At 38.3% G+C, this 20914-nt stretch overlaps 1 protein-coding gene across 1 annotated transcript in view; it reads left to right on the top strand.

Annotated features, from left to right (window-relative positions):
* Positions 1-20914, top strand: part of CDYL (chromodomain Y like) — a 176016-nt gene that overhangs the window by 151063 nt on the left and 4039 nt on the right. The window contains exons 4-6 of the mRNA XM_054986005.1: positions 1044-1216; positions 4097-4307; positions 19874-20017. Of these exons, the coding sequence (XP_054841980.1) occupies positions 1044-1216; positions 4097-4307; positions 19874-20017 (528 nt within the window). The remainder of the gene's footprint in view (positions 1-1043; positions 1217-4096; positions 4308-19873; positions 20018-20914) is intronic.

Below are 20914 nucleotides of genomic sequence, written 5' to 3'. Positions count from 1 at the left end.
GTTGTAATTAATGTTTTTCGGGAGATAATCTCCAAGAATTGTGTAAGAAAGAATACATAGGTATTTTATGGATTAGTAAATGAGGGGAAGGAATAAAACCACAAATACAGATGATCTTTTTTAAAACATTATAAATTTGCTTGATTGGCTGTGCAAGTCATATCAAAAACAAAACTATACATCTTTTTATTTATTTATTTAGAACATTTTTATGCTGCCTCTCTAGGAACCTACCCAAAGCAGCTTACAAAATAAAAGTAATAAAAACAAAAGATTAATACATGCTAATTAAAATACAGCATTAAAAAGCCCCACCCCAACATAAATGTCTCTTCTCATCAGATGAAAGGAATATTGTAATTACCCATCTGATATGGATGTAACAAGTGATACCACAGGGAATAGCAGTGAAACTGGTGCCCCTCTGGCGTTCACGGAAGAGAGTTAAATTCTGTTGAACTATGAGTAGAAAACCAGATCCAAGGTGTATCATGAATGACTAGTTCTTGGGGTGTAATAAAATTAGTATGTCAATTATTTTTAGTGCCTTCGCATTTCTTTCTAAAATCTAAACAGTGTAAGAGAAGTACATACTCTATTGTCTTTTCATTTTCAAAAGTATTTTTCCAGGGAAAGTGTTGCTGTTGGGACATAAAAATTAACATTGGGTACTCTTTTTGAAAAGTAAATCAAATATAGATCAAAATAAACATGATATATCACATCATGTTTGAGGGCATCTAAAAGCTTTCTATAAAAAATCTGCAGAATGCTTGGTTTTCCTATCTTTCTTTAAAGTGTTTTAGCATTTTCTCAGTTTTAAATATTTCCTCATTTTATTTATGCTATGTTCTATTTTTGTCATTTCTTTTCCAATATAAAAATGGGAACTTTGAAATAAAGTTTGGCCTAAATTGGGTTTTGCTGAACTGGTTGCATATGCCACCTGCTGTTCAGTCCAAAGAAATGCTGTGCATTTGCAAACACTGTAGATTAAGTATTCTGCATCCTGTTTTCATGCACTTAATGTATCTTATTTACAGGTAATGAAAGAGGTCCAAAGTGCACTGAACACAGCAGCAGCTGATGACAGTAAACTTGTCCTCCTCAGCGCAGTTGGCAGCGTCTTCTGCTGTGGCCTTGACTTCATTTATTTTATACGGCGCTTAACAGATGATAGAAAAAGAGAAAGTACTAAGATGGCAGATGCTGTTAGGTTTGTAAAACTGCTTTTTACTCATTGTACTGATGTTTCTTGTTCTTAGAGAATGAGGCATTCAGAAGACTGCAGAGTGTACAAATGCTTACCTGAAACGTCAGAACTGCTGACTTGTATTCTTGGGATGCCCTCCCACAACAATTAGATTCTAACTAAACCAGAATGTGTGTCTTGCTGAAGGCATTATGATGATAATATTCAGTGTCACATTTGGGGGGAAGCATGTTTAAAGATGGGTTAGTGGTGCATTTGCTATGTTTACAGGGCCTTCCACAGCGGAGTTACACCGAAATGGGCTTAGTGTACCTCTGTTCAGGATGGCACTGTTGGCCTCCAAGGCATCAGGAGGATCTTTTTAGAAACCTAAAATCTCCAGCTTCCTCTTAAAAAAAAATCTGTTCCCCATTATTATAAAAAACAAGATTGCCAATATGAAAGTGTTGTGGGCTGAAGGTTCAGAAGCCACGTGTTGAGTCAGAAGGTGCCCAGGCTGGTTGGTTCTCTTCCTCCCTCCACATCCATCCTATGACAGTTAGAGAAGCTGGCTTTAAAACACAAACAAATGCATTACATCACTAAAGTGTAGTTTGATATCTGCCCTTTTCCTGTAAACAATCTGAATTCCATGTTTATAGCATACATTTCTATTATGGTTCTGAGTATTGAGTATTCTGCCTACTTTATTATCAGAGCACTAAATATGTTGTCTGTTGATTGTCAATGGCAGCCTTGTAAGGATGAAATAACTGCTAAAACTAAATTCAGCATAGAAAGCAATTTATTGAGGCTGAAACTGCCATGCTTCTGATTTTCATTAAAGTTTTATATTTTCCCATGATAATTTTGTTTTTGTACTTTATGCCCAGTTTATGACATAGAAGAGGCATGTAACAGGTTGTTGGCTCTTAGGAAAACATACTTCCTGTCCTTTATAAAGTAAAGTGAATTATAAAACAATAGCCATTTACTGAACTAAATGCTTCTTGTTATTGACATTGTACAAATACTGTATATAAGGTTATACAAACCAGGAGGATAGGGTTGGATCCAGTGACTTGTTTTGCTAAGAGAGGAATCTTCTTTTGACAGAGGGAAAAATCCATTGTTCTCATGCCCAGTTTGGTCACCTGCCAAGTGGATGAAATTATTCAGAAAATTGGCCGTTTAGAAAGCATAAGCCATCCATTCCCAGTGGCCATAGATTAACACTTAATGTACCAGTTGTTCACTTTATCAGTGCATAGTCTTCACTATAGAAACTTCTGATGACTTCAGATTCTGAAGTTAATTACCATGGGATTTTTTTTCTTAAGAAGGTTGCAGAAAGTCAGAAATACAAAAGCAGAATAATAAATGTGAGGTCTCAAAAAGTTTAAGATGAACCAATGTAACCTTACCTTCTGTAGGTTTAGAGCCATTTCTAATGTGTTTGACGGTAGAAGTTGGAGATATAAACAACATGCTGATTTTATCCATATTTTCTGGCAATGATCGTTGTTCAGTTTTGGAATCAACTCTTGCAGTGCACAAGAAATGATAAACTGTAGTTTCCTTGTTCATTTTCATAGTATTCTTTATGACTCACTATGTTTTGCTTGGTTACCTGTAGAAGATTCTAATCTAAAAATGTTCACTAACTTGTTTAAACTACAACAGACTTTTGAGGGAAAGAAAGATCTCTTAGGTAGTATAAAATTTTAGATGTTGCTACCAAAAGGAAGTTTACAAGTTACGACAAGATCAGAGAAGGAAAACAACTTTTTTTGAAAACCTGGGCCATGAACATTATCGTTCCAATAAATAATAAAACTGTGTATATCCATATAATTTATTTTCTATATTGTAAATTGATTTTAACTAATAAAAGCAGTTCATCAAAAATAAGTCAGAACAATAATCAAATTACTTAATCTCAGATCTTAGTAGTAGTTATAACCACATACTGAAGTCCATATTCTCCACTTACCTAAGGATAGTGAAAATTTACAACAAAAAGGAGGATTGTAGGAATAGATAGAGAACAGTTTTTTTAAAAAAAAGGAAGGAAGCATTCGCTCCTGTCCCTGGGGAAAAAATCACAGTAATATTATTTCCAAAACGAGTATATAAATTAGTAGTTTAATAGTGGAAGAAAATGGCCTTCTGGCAAGTGGTGGGTTTTATGAAAACTTTTGCAGTCTCAGGGGGGCAAAGGGACCACTTTTTATTTAGATTCTCTTTTCTTAGCCATAACACCTTGACCACGTCCCACCAGTTTTCCCTAGAAAACAGTCTTGTAAATAATTTGCTGTCTAACTCATCACATACAGTAGCTTGCATGGGGGGGGGGGCTGTACTTCAAAACATTTCATTTTAATTTAGTTGGGAATTTTTAAGGATATAATTTTTGTTATGATGAAATTTCAGAGGAGAGTGTTGTTTCCATTTTAGGAAATCATTTTGAACAGGTTTTGGGTATAGGAATTTTGGGGCACCTGAGAATTTTGCCCTTAAAAAACATTAAAACACATTATTAGTGCCTATCTTACCCACACGCTGGGAGCACTTCCTCTTTCTCCCTCCCCAATCCTGTTGATTCCACAAAACCTGAAACACTTCCGAAATTCCAGGAGGTAAATTATTGTTACTCCTGGACTTTCAAGAATATTTTGGGTCATTTCGGATGTCCACAAGCCAACTAAAAAAAGTTAATTTAGGGTTTAATTTTGACCAAGGAATACCCAAGTGCACTCCACTAATCCTGACCTTAGATAAGAAACTGTGGCTGTGTACTAAAGTTTCAAAAAGGAGTGACTAGTTGCTTTAAAGTGGTTTTAGTTTGGTGGTGGATATTTTGCTGCTAAAATGTGTCATCATTGGATACTTATTTCATTTCAGGAATTTCGTAAATACTTTCATTCAGTTTAAGAAGCCCATCATTGTAGCAGTAAATGGCCCAGCCATTGGACTTGGAGCATCTATATTACCTCTATGTGATGTGGTTTGGGCTAATGAGAAGGCTTGGTTTCAGACTCCATATACGACATTTGGGCAAAGTCCTGATGGATGTTCGTCCCTTACATTCCCAAGAATAATGGGCCTGGCATCTGTAAGTAATCTGTGAAAGAAAGACAAATGCAGTATAACAAATCTTGCTTCAGTGCACCATCTTCCATCTTGCATTATCTGACATGGACTAAGCATAACACCCCCATAATGTTTTGTATAAGCATGGCACTGGCAATGACAGTCCTTGATGATGGAGAATAATGTACTTCACTGCACATATTTTTAGTTCAGACTGAATTTTGGACTACTGGTTCATGAAAGCACAAGTCTTTGGAAGGGGATATAATAATCATTATATTTCATTATATTTCCTTCCAGATAGTTACGATTTCATGTTCCAGTGCTCCTAAAGTCACGTCTGAACAGGACAGTACATTACTACTTCAGAAAGTGCAATATTTCCTTTGCCTCAGCACTGGAAAACCATTTAATGGTATGGCTTTGATATGTAAAACCTGTATGCTTCCTTTGAATTGTTTCATTATTTTGGCAATAACCAGCTCTTCAGAGTATGAGTAACTGACTCCTAATCACTTGTTGCCTTTTGTTAACAATGACTGCTGTCCAACATGAAGTTCAGTGTAGTTAAATTCCATGGATTCCAGTGGGACAAGTGCATGTTCCCGTGCTCTGAGTCTGGACTGCGAGATGTTGAGTTGAACCTGGTATATATTTCGGGGGGAAATGTACTTCAGTGGTGTCAAGTCAGCACTTTTAGTGAAACACTCTCTGCTTGTCTAGCATATTTTCAGATGTGTGAATAAATGTTTGTTCATAAGCAACTTGAAACTCTGCTGTGCATGCATTTCTTCTTCATGATATACAGAAAAAACATTCTGGTGTACGCTTGGAATGCATCACTGTGCAGTGTAGTGTGGAAATGACACTATGTACCTTCCTAAAATACCTAGAATTAATCTGTCAACTATTTTACTAGTGCCTGTAACCTGTTATTTTGTAGTATACAGACTATACCAGGGGTGGCCAAACTGCGGCTCGGGAGCCACCCGTGGCTCTTCTAGACATATTGTGCGGCTCCCAGAGGTCTCTGAGTATTGTCGTGGCAATACAGTTTAGTTTAGTTTAGTTTAGTTTAGTTTAGTTTAGTTTAGTTTAGTTTAGTTTAGTTTAGTTTAGTTTAGTTTAGTTCCCTCCCTTCCCTTCTTTCTTTCCATGTCTTTCCCTCCCTTTTCTTTCTTTCTTTCTTTCTTTCTTTCTTTCTTTCTTTCTTTCTTTCTTTCTTTCTTTCTTTCTTTCTTTCTTTCTTTCTTTCTTTCTTTCTTTCCATGACTTTCATATTTTCAATAAAAATGTTGGGGTTGCCAGGTCTGACTCAGAAAATACCTGGGGACTTTGGGGGTGAAGCCTAGCAAGGATGTGACATCATTTTTGTGATGTCACTTCTAGCATACTGCACCAAAACCCCACCCCTTCCTGTGATGTCACTTTCAGGACACTCCCCCAAACCCACCTCTTCATCTGAAGTCACTTCAATGCATCATGTCTTGCGGCTCTCAAACATCTGACGTTTATTCTATGTGGCTCTTACATTAATCATTTTTGGCCACACCTGGACTATACCTTTCTGTTGTTCCTCTTCTTCTACCCCAGTAAACTTAAAGGTGGCCAAAAATAGTTATCCATTCCTGCTTTTGTTTTTACCATGATACTTTGTTTTGCTTAGTTGTCCTTACCTGAAAAGTCCTCTTTTCACTTTGAACACTACTTGAATTATAGATGTTACTATTTAACTTACAGGTATGTTAGTATGCTTTTAAGAGAGAGTCAAGAGAAATGCCAGTAAATGCTATTCCCCACCCTGGTCTGGTTTGGAAAACTGCCTTCAGAGGAGTGTAGCACTAAGGTCATATCTTTTGATTTTTTACAATATATTTTTATGTATCATATGCCTTCATAGAACTATGTGACTAAAAAAGTTCAAAACCTATACATCAAAAAAATAATAAAAACAGCAAATTATTTTACATACTAGAAGCCAGTGCCACTATTTTTGCATTGGTGTCACATGCACTTAAACCCCTGTTCCCTGCCTCTCCACAGATCTTCTGCAAATTGCATTGTTATATAAATGCTCATTGTTACTTTTAGGCTACATATTAAAGTTGCCCTGAGCTTACTTTTCAACACAATGTGTATATTATATTTATCAGAATCTTTCTCTATAAGATCTACCAAGCTAAAAGGAAAAGGACCAAGGTCTGCTAACCAGAGTCCTTTCTCCTGCCTGGACTTTATTTAGATAACGTACATATTGTCTTTCCATGACAGCTATGCTAGAGGTGGCAGATATCACTTACATATTTTCTCCTGGCCAAATTTATGATTTAGAAATAGGATCAGTGGCAAAAAAAACTAGGGACAATAATCCCCTCAGTGAATCACATGTTCTTAAAGTTGTTTAAAGTGTTTCTTTTGTTTGGACCAATCTTTAGCTTGTTGTATAGTCATGCCAAACTTCCTAATGATAATGGGTTGGGTCCAGTAAACCACAAGCAGAAGACAGTTGTGGTGGATCTTTCCCTGCCATTCCCTTCCTGTAGTAGTCCTGTAGGGCCTCCAGATAGCCAGTGCTATCAGGGTCCGAGGAGCCTCACAAACTAAAGAAAAAGAAGGCTGCAGTGAGGAGGGAAAATTGGGTGAAATTACCACTCCTCCCTCTTGTTCAAATGGAAAGGTTGCTTTGCCATGCTTCCTCTAGCTGTAAAAAGGACAGTGAGGGCAAATTCATGCCTTCCAACTCTTAAGGGGCTGTTCTGAGATGTTGCTGGAAAAATGGTGATGTAACCCAGAAGTGACATCATCACATAGGGCAATGCTGTAGCATTCGCCCAAAAACTCTGTGGTTTAACTTTGTAGACAGCGATTCCTCTCGTTTATCCTCCTGCCCGCCTGCCAAGAAGTGGTAGGGTAAGAGGGCTGCTGGCGGAAGGTCTTCTGCCAGTCAGGGAGACCTGGCAACCCTAATTTCACTTGCTTCTTGTTCCTTGCTACTGTCTCTTATGTCTCCTAGTATTGTCTTTTGGGGCATTCTTAAGGGGACTGCTGGGAAACAAAGGAAGTCCACAAACAGAGCTGAACCCACTTTTGCTCTCCAGAGTGTTAATATAAATGAAGAGCTGTCTAAGTTTATAATAAAACAATAGACTTATTTACTTTACTTATACCCCACCTTTCTCTCCAATGGGGTCCCAAGGTGGGTTACACAATTCTCCTTTCTTTCATTTTATCCCCACAACAACCCTGTGAGGTAGATTAGGCCAAGAGTATGTGACTGGTCCAATGTGACCCAGCAAGCTTCCATGCTGGAGTGGACATTCGAACCTAATTTCCCAGATCCTAGTCCAACACTAACCACTACACCATAAAGGCTAATTTTATGATGTCAGGCCTCTATTTCTTACACTTTGGCAAGTCATATAGAAATGGATAAGGTTTGACATAGCTGTAAGCATTTGATTAAAATGGCTATCTACAGCAGCTATTGGTCCAGTTACAAGTATATTTTACGTTTTCCAAATGTTTATTTTTTTGGAGTTGAGTGGACTAAGGGGATATAATTTGCTTTAAAGGTTTCCTGGGTACTCAGACAGATGTTAACTCTCAAGTACTTTGCTAAATAAGAAGGATAGGATCTTAGTTATTTTTAGCATTGCAGTCTGCAGGAATACCCATATTAAGTAACTTAGACTCTATGATTATGGCTTGGATTCTGTGGAAAGTCTCTGTTGACTGATAGGATTTCTGTTAGCAAAGTGGACTTCATCACTTCACCCTCCCTCTGTAGTTTGAAATCCCTCCCCAATGCTGTTTCTGGGGGATAGCCTTCTCCAGGAACACCATGAAGGGGGAGTTGGAGGTTTGCAACGAATGGGAGGGAAATTGGTGAAAATCATCCCCTTTCATTAATGGATATTTTCCATGTGATCCAACCCAATATTTAGTTATATAGTCTCAAATTTCTCTATTTCTGCTATTGCAGTTGGCATTTACTCTTCTGGATTGGAGCAACTTGCAGTTGACAGTATTGTGTTTTTCATTTATCCTGCGTTCTTCCCAGTTGATTGGAAGTCCCAAAAGTGATAGGTTGTTTTGTGTAGCTATTAGCCTGTGGTTCTCACTCAGCAATAGTAAGCAGATTGGCTTTTCAGGTAGTACAGGAAGCTACAGAAGATAAGGGCAAGTGAGATGCACATTCCATGATCAGAGTTCCACTTGTGGTTCTTTGGAGCCAAGCCAGGATTTAGTACTTCTTACATGAATATGTGTTTGGTAGAGAGAAACCCTAATCATTGTTGGAGCATTCTCCAAGGAACAAATTCATCTTACTGGAATGGAAGTAGAAAGTCATAATACCCTGTTTAATCTAAAACTATATTATTTAACTTCACTGGTTTGTTTCTGCCTGGTTGGAGAACTGCAATAGTTCCAGGTTGCTTTCCTTAGCTCTGGCATTCTTTTTCTTCAGTCTGTCCTTAAGGGAGCTAGAGTCGGGTCCACACAAACCTTACAGAACTAATTTCACAATCCATCCGTGCTTCAACTTTTATTATTTTTCAGAAGATTAATATGCTGTGTTTGGGAAAAGGAAATAACTACTTGTCTTTTAAATGCATGTGCTGTTTTGCTGAAGTTCAGATTGTGTACAAAACCAATAAAGTATTCAGTGATTTATTTTTAAAAATCAATAAAATAGCACACAATCAATTAATGAATTAGATCCAGCAAAGCAAATTAGTCACAATAACTGAGTAGAAAAAGAATGTTTTGTGTCCCCTACAAAGTTGGATTCTGTGGATGACACAAAGTAATTAATCATTTTGCATGGGAAAGATATAAACCTTAACATACTCAAAATAAAATCAAGGAGTTCTAATGGTCACTAATACGTTTTTAACTTATGAGACTGTGCTGTTAACATGGTTAAAAATTTGTTTGTCATTAAAAAAGACAAATTCTTCCATCTAGAACACAATACCAATTCCGTAAGACCCTGAGTTATAGTTAAACACAAAGGGGAGAAAAGAAATAGTTTAGGGAAGGGCAATACTTTGTCATTAAAAGTATAGAGAAAGTATGATAGCAAACAAAAACTCTGCCTGCACTTTTTTTCTTCAGAGTTGGGGATTCACCATTAAAATTGTAATCCTGATAACATGGCAAGGATATTTAATGATGAGATGTGAGCCGAATGTTAAAGGTTCAAAGGCTTAATTGCATATGATATTTTGCCATATGAGGGATAGGTCACAGATTTCCCACAAACACACATACTTTTTTATTATTCTAATATTAGAAACTGGAATTAGGGACTTTTTAATCAGAGCAAGTAAATACTGATTAGTAGGGGTGTACACCAGGGAAATATTAAGTATTCCCACTTCTGGTTTACCTGAAACGGGAAAATGATTCGTAATAACCCCAAACCCGAAGTGTCAAGCCACTTCAGGTTCGGGTTATCGGAATTGCTTCAGTATGCTTCTAAATGATTTGGAGCATACCGGTGAGATCCCCACCTCTGGGAACCTGAAGCGCACACCCCTACTGATTTGTCTATCATGTGTATTAATGGAAGGATTACATATCACTTTTACAATGCCTTACTGGAACTGGCTAGTGGAAACCAAGATCAGTGTAAGTCACAATGGCAGAGACGTCATGTAAAAGCGACAGAAGAACAGAACTTGGTTTTTAAGATCCTAGACAAATGCTCATTGTTTCAGAATCTGAAAGAAGTCCAAGTGAAACATTTTTCAGTAATATCCCATCTCTCAGATTGAAAAGAATAAACTAATACTTTCAGCTGTTAGAAATGTGCAAGAGTGGACATGGATTTCAAACATTTGTTGTGGCTGTGTTCCAAACTATCAGAATATTGGGATATGAAAATAAGTCACTTACAAAATTAGGAAAGACAGGAGACAGATTTTATTCTTATGGATTTAAATATAAAAGATAAATTCATGATTTGTTGACAGATAGAAAATTGATACATCAAGATTCTGGAGACAGGGTTCCAGAACAGAAGGAATATATAATAAAAAACATGGCTGGCTGAGCACAAGATTTGAAAGGGCATGTGATTTAGCATTGTCTTCCCATAAACAGTTGAAGCTCTTGTATTGAAACTCTATGTAACCCAAGAACAAGGGCATAACTTGAATTCAATATTTTGTAAAAATTCTCCTGTATAGGTATTGTTTTCTAGTTATTTCTGCTAATACTGTTTAGAGATCTTGTTCAAAATCAAAACTGTAAAAATTAAGTGGGAAGACTTCAGCAGTGTAGGCCTGCAACAAAGATGACCAAGTTTTTCTCTGACTGTTTTCATTTTTGGAATGGTGGCACTATCAGTAGGATTTATTGTCCAGAATTAAGCTTAGAAATAGACTTGTAGGGGTGTGCACCTGAAAAATATTCAGGTTTCCTGCTTCGGGTTTAAAGATTTGGAGCATACTGAAGGGATGGGGTGGGGGGAGGCCCACCCCAACTCTTAAACTCCCACCCCACCCTTTAACCCCATCCCCCACCCCCACCCAACTCCAGCCGCCAATGCTGCGCTGGCCAGCTGGCTGGCGGAAAAGGCCTCCCCTGCCACCGCCACGCAGCTGTGCCTGGCATGGCTTGCCAGCAGAGAGGGCCGCCGCTGCCACCAGAGGCCAGCAGGGAGGAGGGAAGGCCTCCTCCAGCCAGTGCCAGGTAAGTGGGGGTAAGGGTGGGGAATGGAAAAGGTTAAAGGGCCCTGCTGCTTGCTAAAGGACCCTTTAAACTTAACCCCCGTGCACCCTGAAGCTTCCCAAAGCATTACAAGTGCTTCAGGAAGCTTTGATTCAGTATTTCTGAATCGGGCCCGAATCGGGTATTTTACCCGAATCGGATACCCAAAGCGCACACTCCTACTCATAAGGGGAGAGGCTTCCATTTTATATATATAATCAAGGCTTTGGAGGGCTTGGTACACACATAATTCTAGATGTTTTCCATTTCTGGAGCTTTATTTCTGGAGCTTTTATAATCCAGCCCGCCAGTTAAGATCTTCCTCTCAAGCCCTGTGCTCTGTGCTTTAGAGAGCACAGAGGTGAAGTAGGTGGTGACTGGAGATGGCATTTTCTGTGGTTGCACCTCGCCATTAGAACACCCACCCCTTGAGACTTACCTGGCACCTACTTTACTTTTTTTTAGGTGCCAAGGCAAAACAGTATGTTTTTACCCAGGCTTTTAATTAAGAGTTTTATCTTATTAGCTTTTTAATAGTCTGTTTGTTCTTTACAGATAGTTTTTTTTTACTGGGCTTAAATTCAATCACTTCTTTTAATGGCTTTTTTATATTGTAGTGATTTTAATTGTAAGACACCTCGAGCAGGACTCTGAAGAGACAGCACAGAAATATCCTAAATAAAGAAGTATTTTACTACATTTATATACTGCCTTTATGCCAAAGCACTCAAGGCAATCATTATTTTAAATTGTAAACTAATATAAAGGAAAGAGACAAGAAGGAAAAAGAAAAGCAAATCCGTAGTACCCGCTTTTTCATAATTTAACAAAGTGTACAATGGAATGGCAGGAGATGATTTTGAGAAGAGATGAACTAAATAGTAGTTTGTCCCTGCTAAACAGTGGAGGGGACCTCTCTTTCTATCTTCTGCCTCTACATCAAGGTTAAATTTATAAAATTCTGCAAACATTTGAGTCTCATTATTCAGCAGCGTATTCCCTTAAGCATTATATATCATAGAAATAAAATCCTTCTTTTGTACTTCACATTATCTGTATGCCAATAAACTATGTTTTCCTCTGTTCATAATACATTCGCTTCAGATAAATGAGAGCGTATGCTCCCTTGCACATTTTCCATTTCAGGCAGTTTTATAATATATCTGCCAGAAGACAAATTATTAGTATTCAGTAAGAAACTTAGAATCTAATTAAGTGTAAATTCAAGATTCCCTGTTCGTTCTCCCAGGATGCTATTGCAGGGCATCTTTATTAGTTAGGCGGTCCCATTTTAATGTCTAGAAGGTATCTAGTTATAGTAGCTAATGATTATCATCAGGTTCTCAGGCTTATTTTGTATAAAATATTCCAGTACTACTTACCCTGGAGTAATCTGTCTCCATAGCTCTGTTGTAGCAAAAGTTATAGTTGTTCATTCCAATGTAGTTGTATTCTTATCAAAGAATGACTAGACCATGTGAATGAGCCAGTTGTTGCCTTTAACAAATTTGTAGAGAGTAGATTGGATCTAGACTAAATTTTCCAGCAACAGAATGGAACTTTTCTCTCCCCCTCCCCCAGCCCACTGGTTTCCACAAAATGGTGCTTCTGAGGGGTAGGGAGCCCTGAGGAGGATCTGTAGAGAGATGGGGAAATCTAGCCAAAATTGCGAACTTAGTCTTAGTGAGATTAACAAAAACTCAAGCCTTCAGTATTTTATACATTTACTTATGTATGTATTTATAAAGGAATTGTATATGCCACCTCTCAGCTCAAGGCAACTTTGCGAGCAGTAGATCTTGTAGACTGGAAATGTGTGTAAAATGATTGGGTTGGTTCCAAACTTCCATTTGCAAAAGAATGGTGTCTGTACTCTCACCACCCTCTCACACCACATCACAAACTGTTTACAACCCCTCAGGCTACCTTCTCAGTAAAGGGTACCTGTTTTGAGTAAGCTTATGCCGTCTCTAAGAGTAGGAGATGATGTAATTTATGTTCTATAAAAGTGCAGCAATATCAGGTGCCTACATTTTGGATTTGTAAGCTAGCCAGGATCTCCATCAGGATCTGGTTTAGTACATATAGTGTTCGGCATAGCTTTCTCATCTTGTCTAGATGACTCACAGCTTCATATTTTCACCTTCTGTCACACCTGTGGGTTTTTTAGTATGTTCTCTTTCCACTATGACAAGGTTCTAATGCACATTATGAAATACCTTATAAAATCTAATAATATAATCTTAGAGATGGAGGATTTGAAGAGATATTTATATACTTCTAAGTCCTTTTGTGTTATGGCTGAAAGTCACTCTGTTGTTAACCCAGTATTAGTCATGCTGAATATGTTCAGTTGTTTGGTAGTTTTCCTGAAGTGCATTTATCCACCTTTGATAGCAGTAATAACTCTGCAAGGTCACCACAAGGGATATACTATGCTGCATCCATGCAAAGGCTTTGTTTTCCTACCCAATTCTAGGGAACCTGCCCACCTCTATTTAGTAACCTGGTATCTGATCAATAAAAGGAATGGACTGCAAAAACTGAATTTTTTCATTCCATACTTAGGGAATGTCTGAGGATTCAGCAGACAGAAGGAAATACTTCTTCATACAATGAGTTATTAAGATGTGGAATTTGCTGCCAGAGGATGTAGTGATGGCCACAGACATAGACAGCTTCTAAAGGGGATTGATCAGATTTGTGGAGGGTAGATCTATCAGTGGCTACTAGCCATGGTGACTAAAGGGAACTTCCACATACAGAGGAAGTAAACCTCTGAATACCAGTGTCAGGAGGCAACTTCAGGGGAAGGCCTTGGCTTCTGTGCCCTGTTGTTGGCTCTTCGTAGTGACTGGTTGACCACTATGTGAGACAGGATGCTGGACTGGATGGACCAGTGGTTGGTTCCAGCAGGACTATTCTTATGATGTTTTCTTTTACTGACAGCACACATGGTCTTCTACCCTCTATGTTGTTCCTGGTTTTGTGGGGGCCTGCCTCGGTGCAGTACTGTCAGGATTGACCCTCCTGGCATCTTTTCGCCAAAACTTTGAGCATAAAAAAGACCGACACAAACCAACTGCCTGGCAAAGTATCCCAGATCACTAAGTTGCAACCCTTAAATGTGCTGCAAAACAGCTCTAAACATCAGGTTTCTGAGAATCCCAAGAAAGGCCCTTTCTTGATACATGCTGAGTAGAGATGTAAAGTTTCCAGAAATTTTTAAGAGGGGAGGGGGGCTTTTTCCCATATTGGGGAGTATAGAAATTTGAAGGCAAATTGAAATATATATGCAATACTTACTTTCCTATCAAATTCAAACCTGTTTTTGTAGCTGTAATAACATAAAAATGCATCATTTATAACTTAGCATATACAGGCATGTTCATATTTATAGAACTTTAAAGTAAATTTATGGCATATTGATAGAACTTTAAAGTATAAATACCTTAGTTTTCTACCAACAAAATTGCAAATACACACAATCTTAAAAGGGGAGAGAACTGCAAACTGTTGCACCCTACACTATGAGCACATTTCACTCATGCCTAAAGATAGACAGATAGATCTTATAGGAATTTTTATCAATGCTCCCCCAAATCTCTAGTTTTCTGTCAGAAAAATCAAATGCGATATATTTTGTGTTAAAAAGTATTTCATTCATTCCCAAAGAAAAAATATCGTAGGACCTTTTATCAGTTCTGCTCCAAATTTCTCAAATTTTCAATTGGAAATATTGAAGAAAAAGGCTTGTGGGATGGGGAATAGGAACTTCCCTCCCAAATTTCCCAGCTTTTGTAGGGGGTGGGGAGCGTCTCATACTAATATTTTATGAAGGGTCCATGTGTCATGCAAAGTAAGGCACAAATTGATGAATTGTTCTTTGTAATGGAGAGTGAAGCAATTATATGCAGATAACTTCTGAAACATTTTTCATGAATATACTGCCATTGATAAAGAGCAGGTTGTCACATATTTTTCTTAGAACTTTTAACTGGGAATTATAACTTGATTATTGGGATGTGAAAAGCCCAAATATGGTAAATTTTGTGAATCACATTAGGAATTAACAGTCAACAACCAATTTTTGTTAATGCGCTAATCAGGGCTTTTTTCTAGGAAAAGAGGTGTGGAACTCTCTATTATCACGTGTGCGCGCTTCCAGAAATGTGTGATGGCATCACTCCTGGAAGTGATGTCACTCCCAGAAGTGACGCCAGTTCCCAGAACCCAGCACGATGCATTACGACAAGATAAATTTTAGTAAGCTTGGAAAATTACACTATTATGAGAAAGGGTTTTTTTCCTTTCTGTATCCTCTACAAAAAGTGAAATCTTCCATTCCATTTCCAAACATTTCATTTCTTTGGAATCATATTTTAAAATATGCAAGAAGGAGGGGGCCTCTAAAAATCTAAAACCCATCTCACAAACCTAAATTCTAACAGATTCCCTCTGCCAGCATAGAAAAAAAATCTAAAACTGTTTCTCAGAATTCCACAGAGTCTGAAGTTCCTAATCTAATGAACATTGAATTTTCAAATGTTCAGGGAGGGTTTTGCTTTACTGGAGCAATTCAAAATTAGATACTCAACTTTAGCTGCATTAGAGTTATACTTAAAATGGCTTTTTTTTTGTTGCCTGCCAACTCTACCAGTGGCTAAGCTGTTGTGAAATGCTCATAAATATTCCAATGTCCCACACAATCAGTATTCATAAAAACTCCCTTAATACCCATATGTCCACTGCAATTTCAGTGATGTTAATCAGCTGAGGGTGGGAAGAACCATTTGAGTTACAGCTATTGAGACATAAGACTATATGCTGATGAATATACTGATGAAAGCCTTCTGTGACTTGGACACAGCTATCCATTCCTAGCATAAAACTGGAATAACCATAACTCGTATTTTAACTAATACAAATAACCATAACTGATATATTTTAACTAACACAGAACCAATCTACTTTCAAAAGCTGTGAGAACAATGTCAACTTCAGCCAACAAAAAAATGAAAGCAAAACACATACACACACAGCCTCACCCACCCCCATGAAAAGAAAGCAGAATGAACTCAAAGCAGCACACACACACAGCCCCACCTACCCACTCCCCCAATGAAAATAAAACAGAATGAACTCAAAGCAGCACACACATACACAGAAACCACTGAATGAAATGGAAAGTAGAATGAACTCAAAGCAGCTAAGCCTCCTCTGCAAAACTGACCCCAGCAGCTCTGCTTACACTTTCTCTCTCTCTCTCACTCACGAATGAAAAAAGCAAAATGAACTCAAAGCAGCTAAAGCCTCCTCTGCAAAGCCGACCCCAGCAGCTCTACTTACACTCTCTCTTTCTCACTCACTCACAAATGAAAAAAGCAGAATGAACTCAAAGCAGCTAAAACCTCCTCTCCAAAGCCGACCCCCAGAAGCTGTGCTTGCACTCTCTTTCTCTCACTCACTCACTCACTCACTCACTCACTCACTCACTCACAAACAAATGAAAAAAGAATGAACTCAAAGCAGCTAAAGCCTCCTCTGCAAAGCCGACCCCAACAGCTATGCTTGCGCGCTCTCTCTCTGTCTCTCACATACACACACACACACTCATGAATGAATGAATGAATGAAAAAAGAATGAACTCAAAGGAGCTTACCCTCCTCTACAGAGCCTGCCGGGCCCCAGTTCTCTCTCACACACACACAGAGGAATGGGAAAAAAGCAGAATGAACCCAAAGCAGCTAAGCGTCCTCTGCAGAACCTGCACAGCCGAAGGAGGAAGGAATCATGTGGGCAGATGCTAGGGCTTCCGGAATGGTGTTCCCCTCAAAAAAAGCCCTAGCGCTAATGCAAAACATTTCTTCTGTTGGAAGATCCCTTACTTAGGTTGGCAGGCAGGATTCTGGCCTCATTGGTCTTAGTGTAATAGATTATAGTTGGACAAGATATTTTTCCATGCAGGGGTGAATGGGAGTCCAAAATGGCCCTGGATAAAGACCACCACCCCAACAACCTGGCAGCTGGCGGAAAGAAGGCGCTGCTGCATTCCTCATTAGTGAAACTGAATGCAGTGGCATCTTCCTTGCCTCTCCTGCCCGCCTCACTCCACCCTAGTTGACCTAGGCTGCACACCTGCCTTGACCAGTCTCCCTCCCACTCCTACTAACCAGGTAGCAGCACCCTCTTTGCACAACTCACCTGGGCTGTGCAAGAGTAGGTTTGATTTTGAGCTGTTCTTGCCAGGCTGTTTTGTAGTCCTAGGGTGGGGTGGGGGGCCTTTAGAATGCATTGTATCTGAACTTGCCCTGTAAACATACAGCTACAATTTCTGTTGGGTGTTGCAAGTTATACAGCTACTGGTATTTCAAGACCCAAGTATTGGAGTTGCAGCTCCTTTAGCCAAGTCTTCTGTAAGAGTTCTACAGATTTCAGAGAACATGAGAAGTGGTGTGCTCAAATCAGCTGCCACGTGGAGGTAGCTTAAAATCAGCTCCTGTGATTGCTTCTCAATGAGGCAAGCCCTTCATGTGTAGTGCACCTCATACTGGTCAACAGGTTTTTTCTGTGCTGTAGCAAACTTATTTTGTGAGGGAGGTTTAGATGTGGTTATGCAAGCGGAACTCTTGATCCATGTGGTAAGCTACTGAAACCAAATAGTATTCTAAAGCAAAACAGCTGCCATCGAGAAGAATGTAAAGCACTTTCCTTATTGCAAAAGTTTTCATGCACTGGCTTTTTGGTTACCAAACTAAACTTGTGTACTTAAAGATACAGTTTGTTAAAATCCACAAAACACAGTTCCAGAGTAAATATGTTCATGATTAAAGAGTTGGCAGCTGCCTCTTTTGGGAGAATAGTGCACGTACACAATTCCCTTGTGTGACTGAATTATATCAAATTAAGGTATAAAATCATATGAATCTGTGCAGGCTCTTTATAATGACTAGTTCTGTATAACACTCTACTTTTTCTCCATGCATATCTGTTGTGTCAGTTTCATTCAAGCCTTGCTTGTACTCAAGATTACTCTTTAGCATGTGCCTAACTATAGACTGGCTCCTTATTTGTGCACAAATTTAGATGTCTAAATTAAAATATGTATGTTCCTTTAAGCATGGAAGAGTAATTTTAATTCCTTTGGTTGCTTCTGATTTATAATACCGCAAAATTCTTTAAACTGCTGATTTGCTTTAACAACTTAGGGACTTTTTCCCATTGCCAAAAGTTGGTTTCTAGAGTCAAAACATAGCTATACATTATAACAGATATAAATTACTAGTCAGAGGTTCATCAGTGCTACAGCCCATGAGAGTCAGTGCTGTGCTTGCCATGCTTGCTACCTTAGTCTTGTGCTGGTGGCTGATGTACTCTGATGTCACAGTGGTCTTAACCATTTAAATTAGTCTTAACCCTTCTAGCTGCAATTAGTTTACCTGCTCTAACATTATAAAGAGGCTTGCCGGGCTTAGTCTGTTGGGCTTTGAGGCCGTATAACAGAGTTCTGAGGTCCATAAACAACCTGTCAGAAATTTAAGCTGGTACAGATCACTCAAGCTGACGTTGAGCCTTTCTGCAAAAACATAGACAAACATGTCTTAAGTATACTATAATCCAAAAGCTTTTCATATGATGCACAGATCAGGGATACAAATGCACACAGCTATCTGTTTTTCCATAACCTAAATAGGTAGTAGGTTGTGTAGAACGTGATGGAGAAAAAAGTTGCAGCTCGAGATTATTGAAGCTAGAATGTTTTGAACTGAAATTAATTGACATGGAAATAGTTTCAGAATTCTGTTTGGATAAATAAGGCTTTCAAGATTAAACCAGGATAATAAAAATTGAGTTCTTAAATGGCAATGCATCATATTTTTACCCATATTAATAAAACCAAAATTTATAAAATCACTATCAGTAAAACACCCAATAAAAACAATCCAGAGTAAGTGCTTAAAACAGAGCAGTCTTAAATGATGTTGATAGTTTTTCTTGGGCAGAGTGCAAAATTTGCCTCTTAATGTCTTGTATTGATCTGAGCTCGAAAAGTACAATACAAGCTGTACTGCTTGTATTGGTTTCAACCTAAAGATCATTTGCTAATATGCTCTAGCTGCCTTGCATCAGGTATTTCAGGGGGGTGCTAATAGGCTGTGAAGAATTTGTCTAATTCTCCTATTAATATCCAAGATGAAAAATCAGAAAAGCAAGACATTCAGAATTCAAAAATGTATAATTCAGATGAAATTCAGACCAGTAAAAATATAAATAGTAATATAATGCTTCTCATCCCATTTGCAGGATCTTTAAAGTATGTAATTTGTTCACAGGATTAATGTGTTAAAGTTATAAAAGGAATGAGTTTACTTTAAAAGACGATCTGGTTGTTTCTCCCCTTCATTTTAACTACCAGTGTATGATTACATCACTTATACCTGCCTCTTCTGCAGTGCTTTTCCCTGGACACGTTCCTGTGTCATGCCCTGATCTTCACGTTTTCCTTTTGCTTAGGACATCAAGCCTAAATTTGCTTGCATTGTCAGCCAAAGCCCATCTGATTTGGTGAGGTTCTGTTTATTTTGAATAGCTGTTAACAGCCATATCTTGTACATCTTCCTCGGATGGTAAGCCCTCTAGGCTCCCAAATATGCCACTTGTGTATGCAGCCTAACACGCTGAAACCAAAGTAGCTGTTAATGGTAGTTACTGGTTGTTGCTTGTTCCAGTAATAGAAAAGCACACAAGCAATACAATCCAGTGAAGGCTTCCAACTGGTATAGATACTTTTAGAAGCCACAGTGTTTTTACGAAAGATACTTGTATATTACATTGGATTTGTCATTTGAAATAACTTTCTAATTTCCTCAGGCAAATGAAATGTTGTTCAGTGGAAGGAAGCTGACTGCACAAGAAGCATGTGCAAAAGGACTGGTGTCTCAAGTTTTTTGGCCAGGAACATTCACCCAGGAAGTCATGGTTCGAATTAAGGAACTTGTCACTTGTAATTCAGTTGTAAGTATCTTTCTCCACTTTGATTTCACACAGGGCTGAATTGAAAGTTGTCCTTACAGTCACCGCTTTGTACAGTGGGTATTCCCTACACGTGAGCAGCACAGAGCCTTTGGTATGTGGAGAGGCCAGTTTAAACTGCACTGTACATAAATATAGCTAGAAGCAATTTCCATAATGACTTTATACATCAACATAATTGCTCTGGTAATATCTACGTACCACCTTGCTCATCATGCTTCTGGTGCTTTTGTTAAGGTCTTATCTACACATGGTGCACTATCGTGAATTTTTTTTTACCCAAGGTTTGGTAGAGGTGTAGGTACACTCAGCCGTTGTTGGAAGATGAAGTCTGGATTGGAAGTTCATATTTAAAGGGCAGATAGAGATGGAGCACAATATGGAAGGGGAAAAAATGAAAGAAAATGGCTCTGTGAAGATAAAGGCTAGGGAATTTCTAATCCAAATTTTGGCTTCCAGCAGCTATATCAGATTTTTTTTTTTAATTTGGGAAAAACATTCACAAACTTGAGTGTGACATGTGGTTTACGTCAAGTGTGAACCCAGACATGAACTGGCTTGCAACTGCTATAGGTACATAGAACACTGCTTTATAATATTTAATGGAGCTTAATATTATATTGATTGAGATTATGGAAAGAGGAATGACTCTGTCTAAGAGAATCACTTTGATATCTGAAAAATGTTTATTTAGTTTCTGCTTGGCAACACAGAACCAAACCAAAACAACAACAACAAAACTGCTGCCATAATGTTAAAAAAACTATATGTGAAATTTAACATTCAGGGTTTTGTTTTTCTTGTCATTTTATATCCTCTTCCATAGAGCTCATAACATTATAAAATCATTTATCACGGCATTACATAATCTTTTCTGAT

This window comes from Eublepharis macularius, chromosome 7, assembly GCF_028583425.1.
Source record: "Eublepharis macularius isolate TG4126 chromosome 7, MPM_Emac_v1.0, whole genome shotgun sequence".
NCBI classification, from domain to species: Eukaryota; Metazoa; Chordata; class Lepidosauria; order Squamata; family Eublepharidae; genus Eublepharis; species Eublepharis macularius.
The sequence above is the reverse complement of the archived record's forward strand: the minus strand, read 5'-3'. Positions and strand labels throughout refer to the sequence as shown.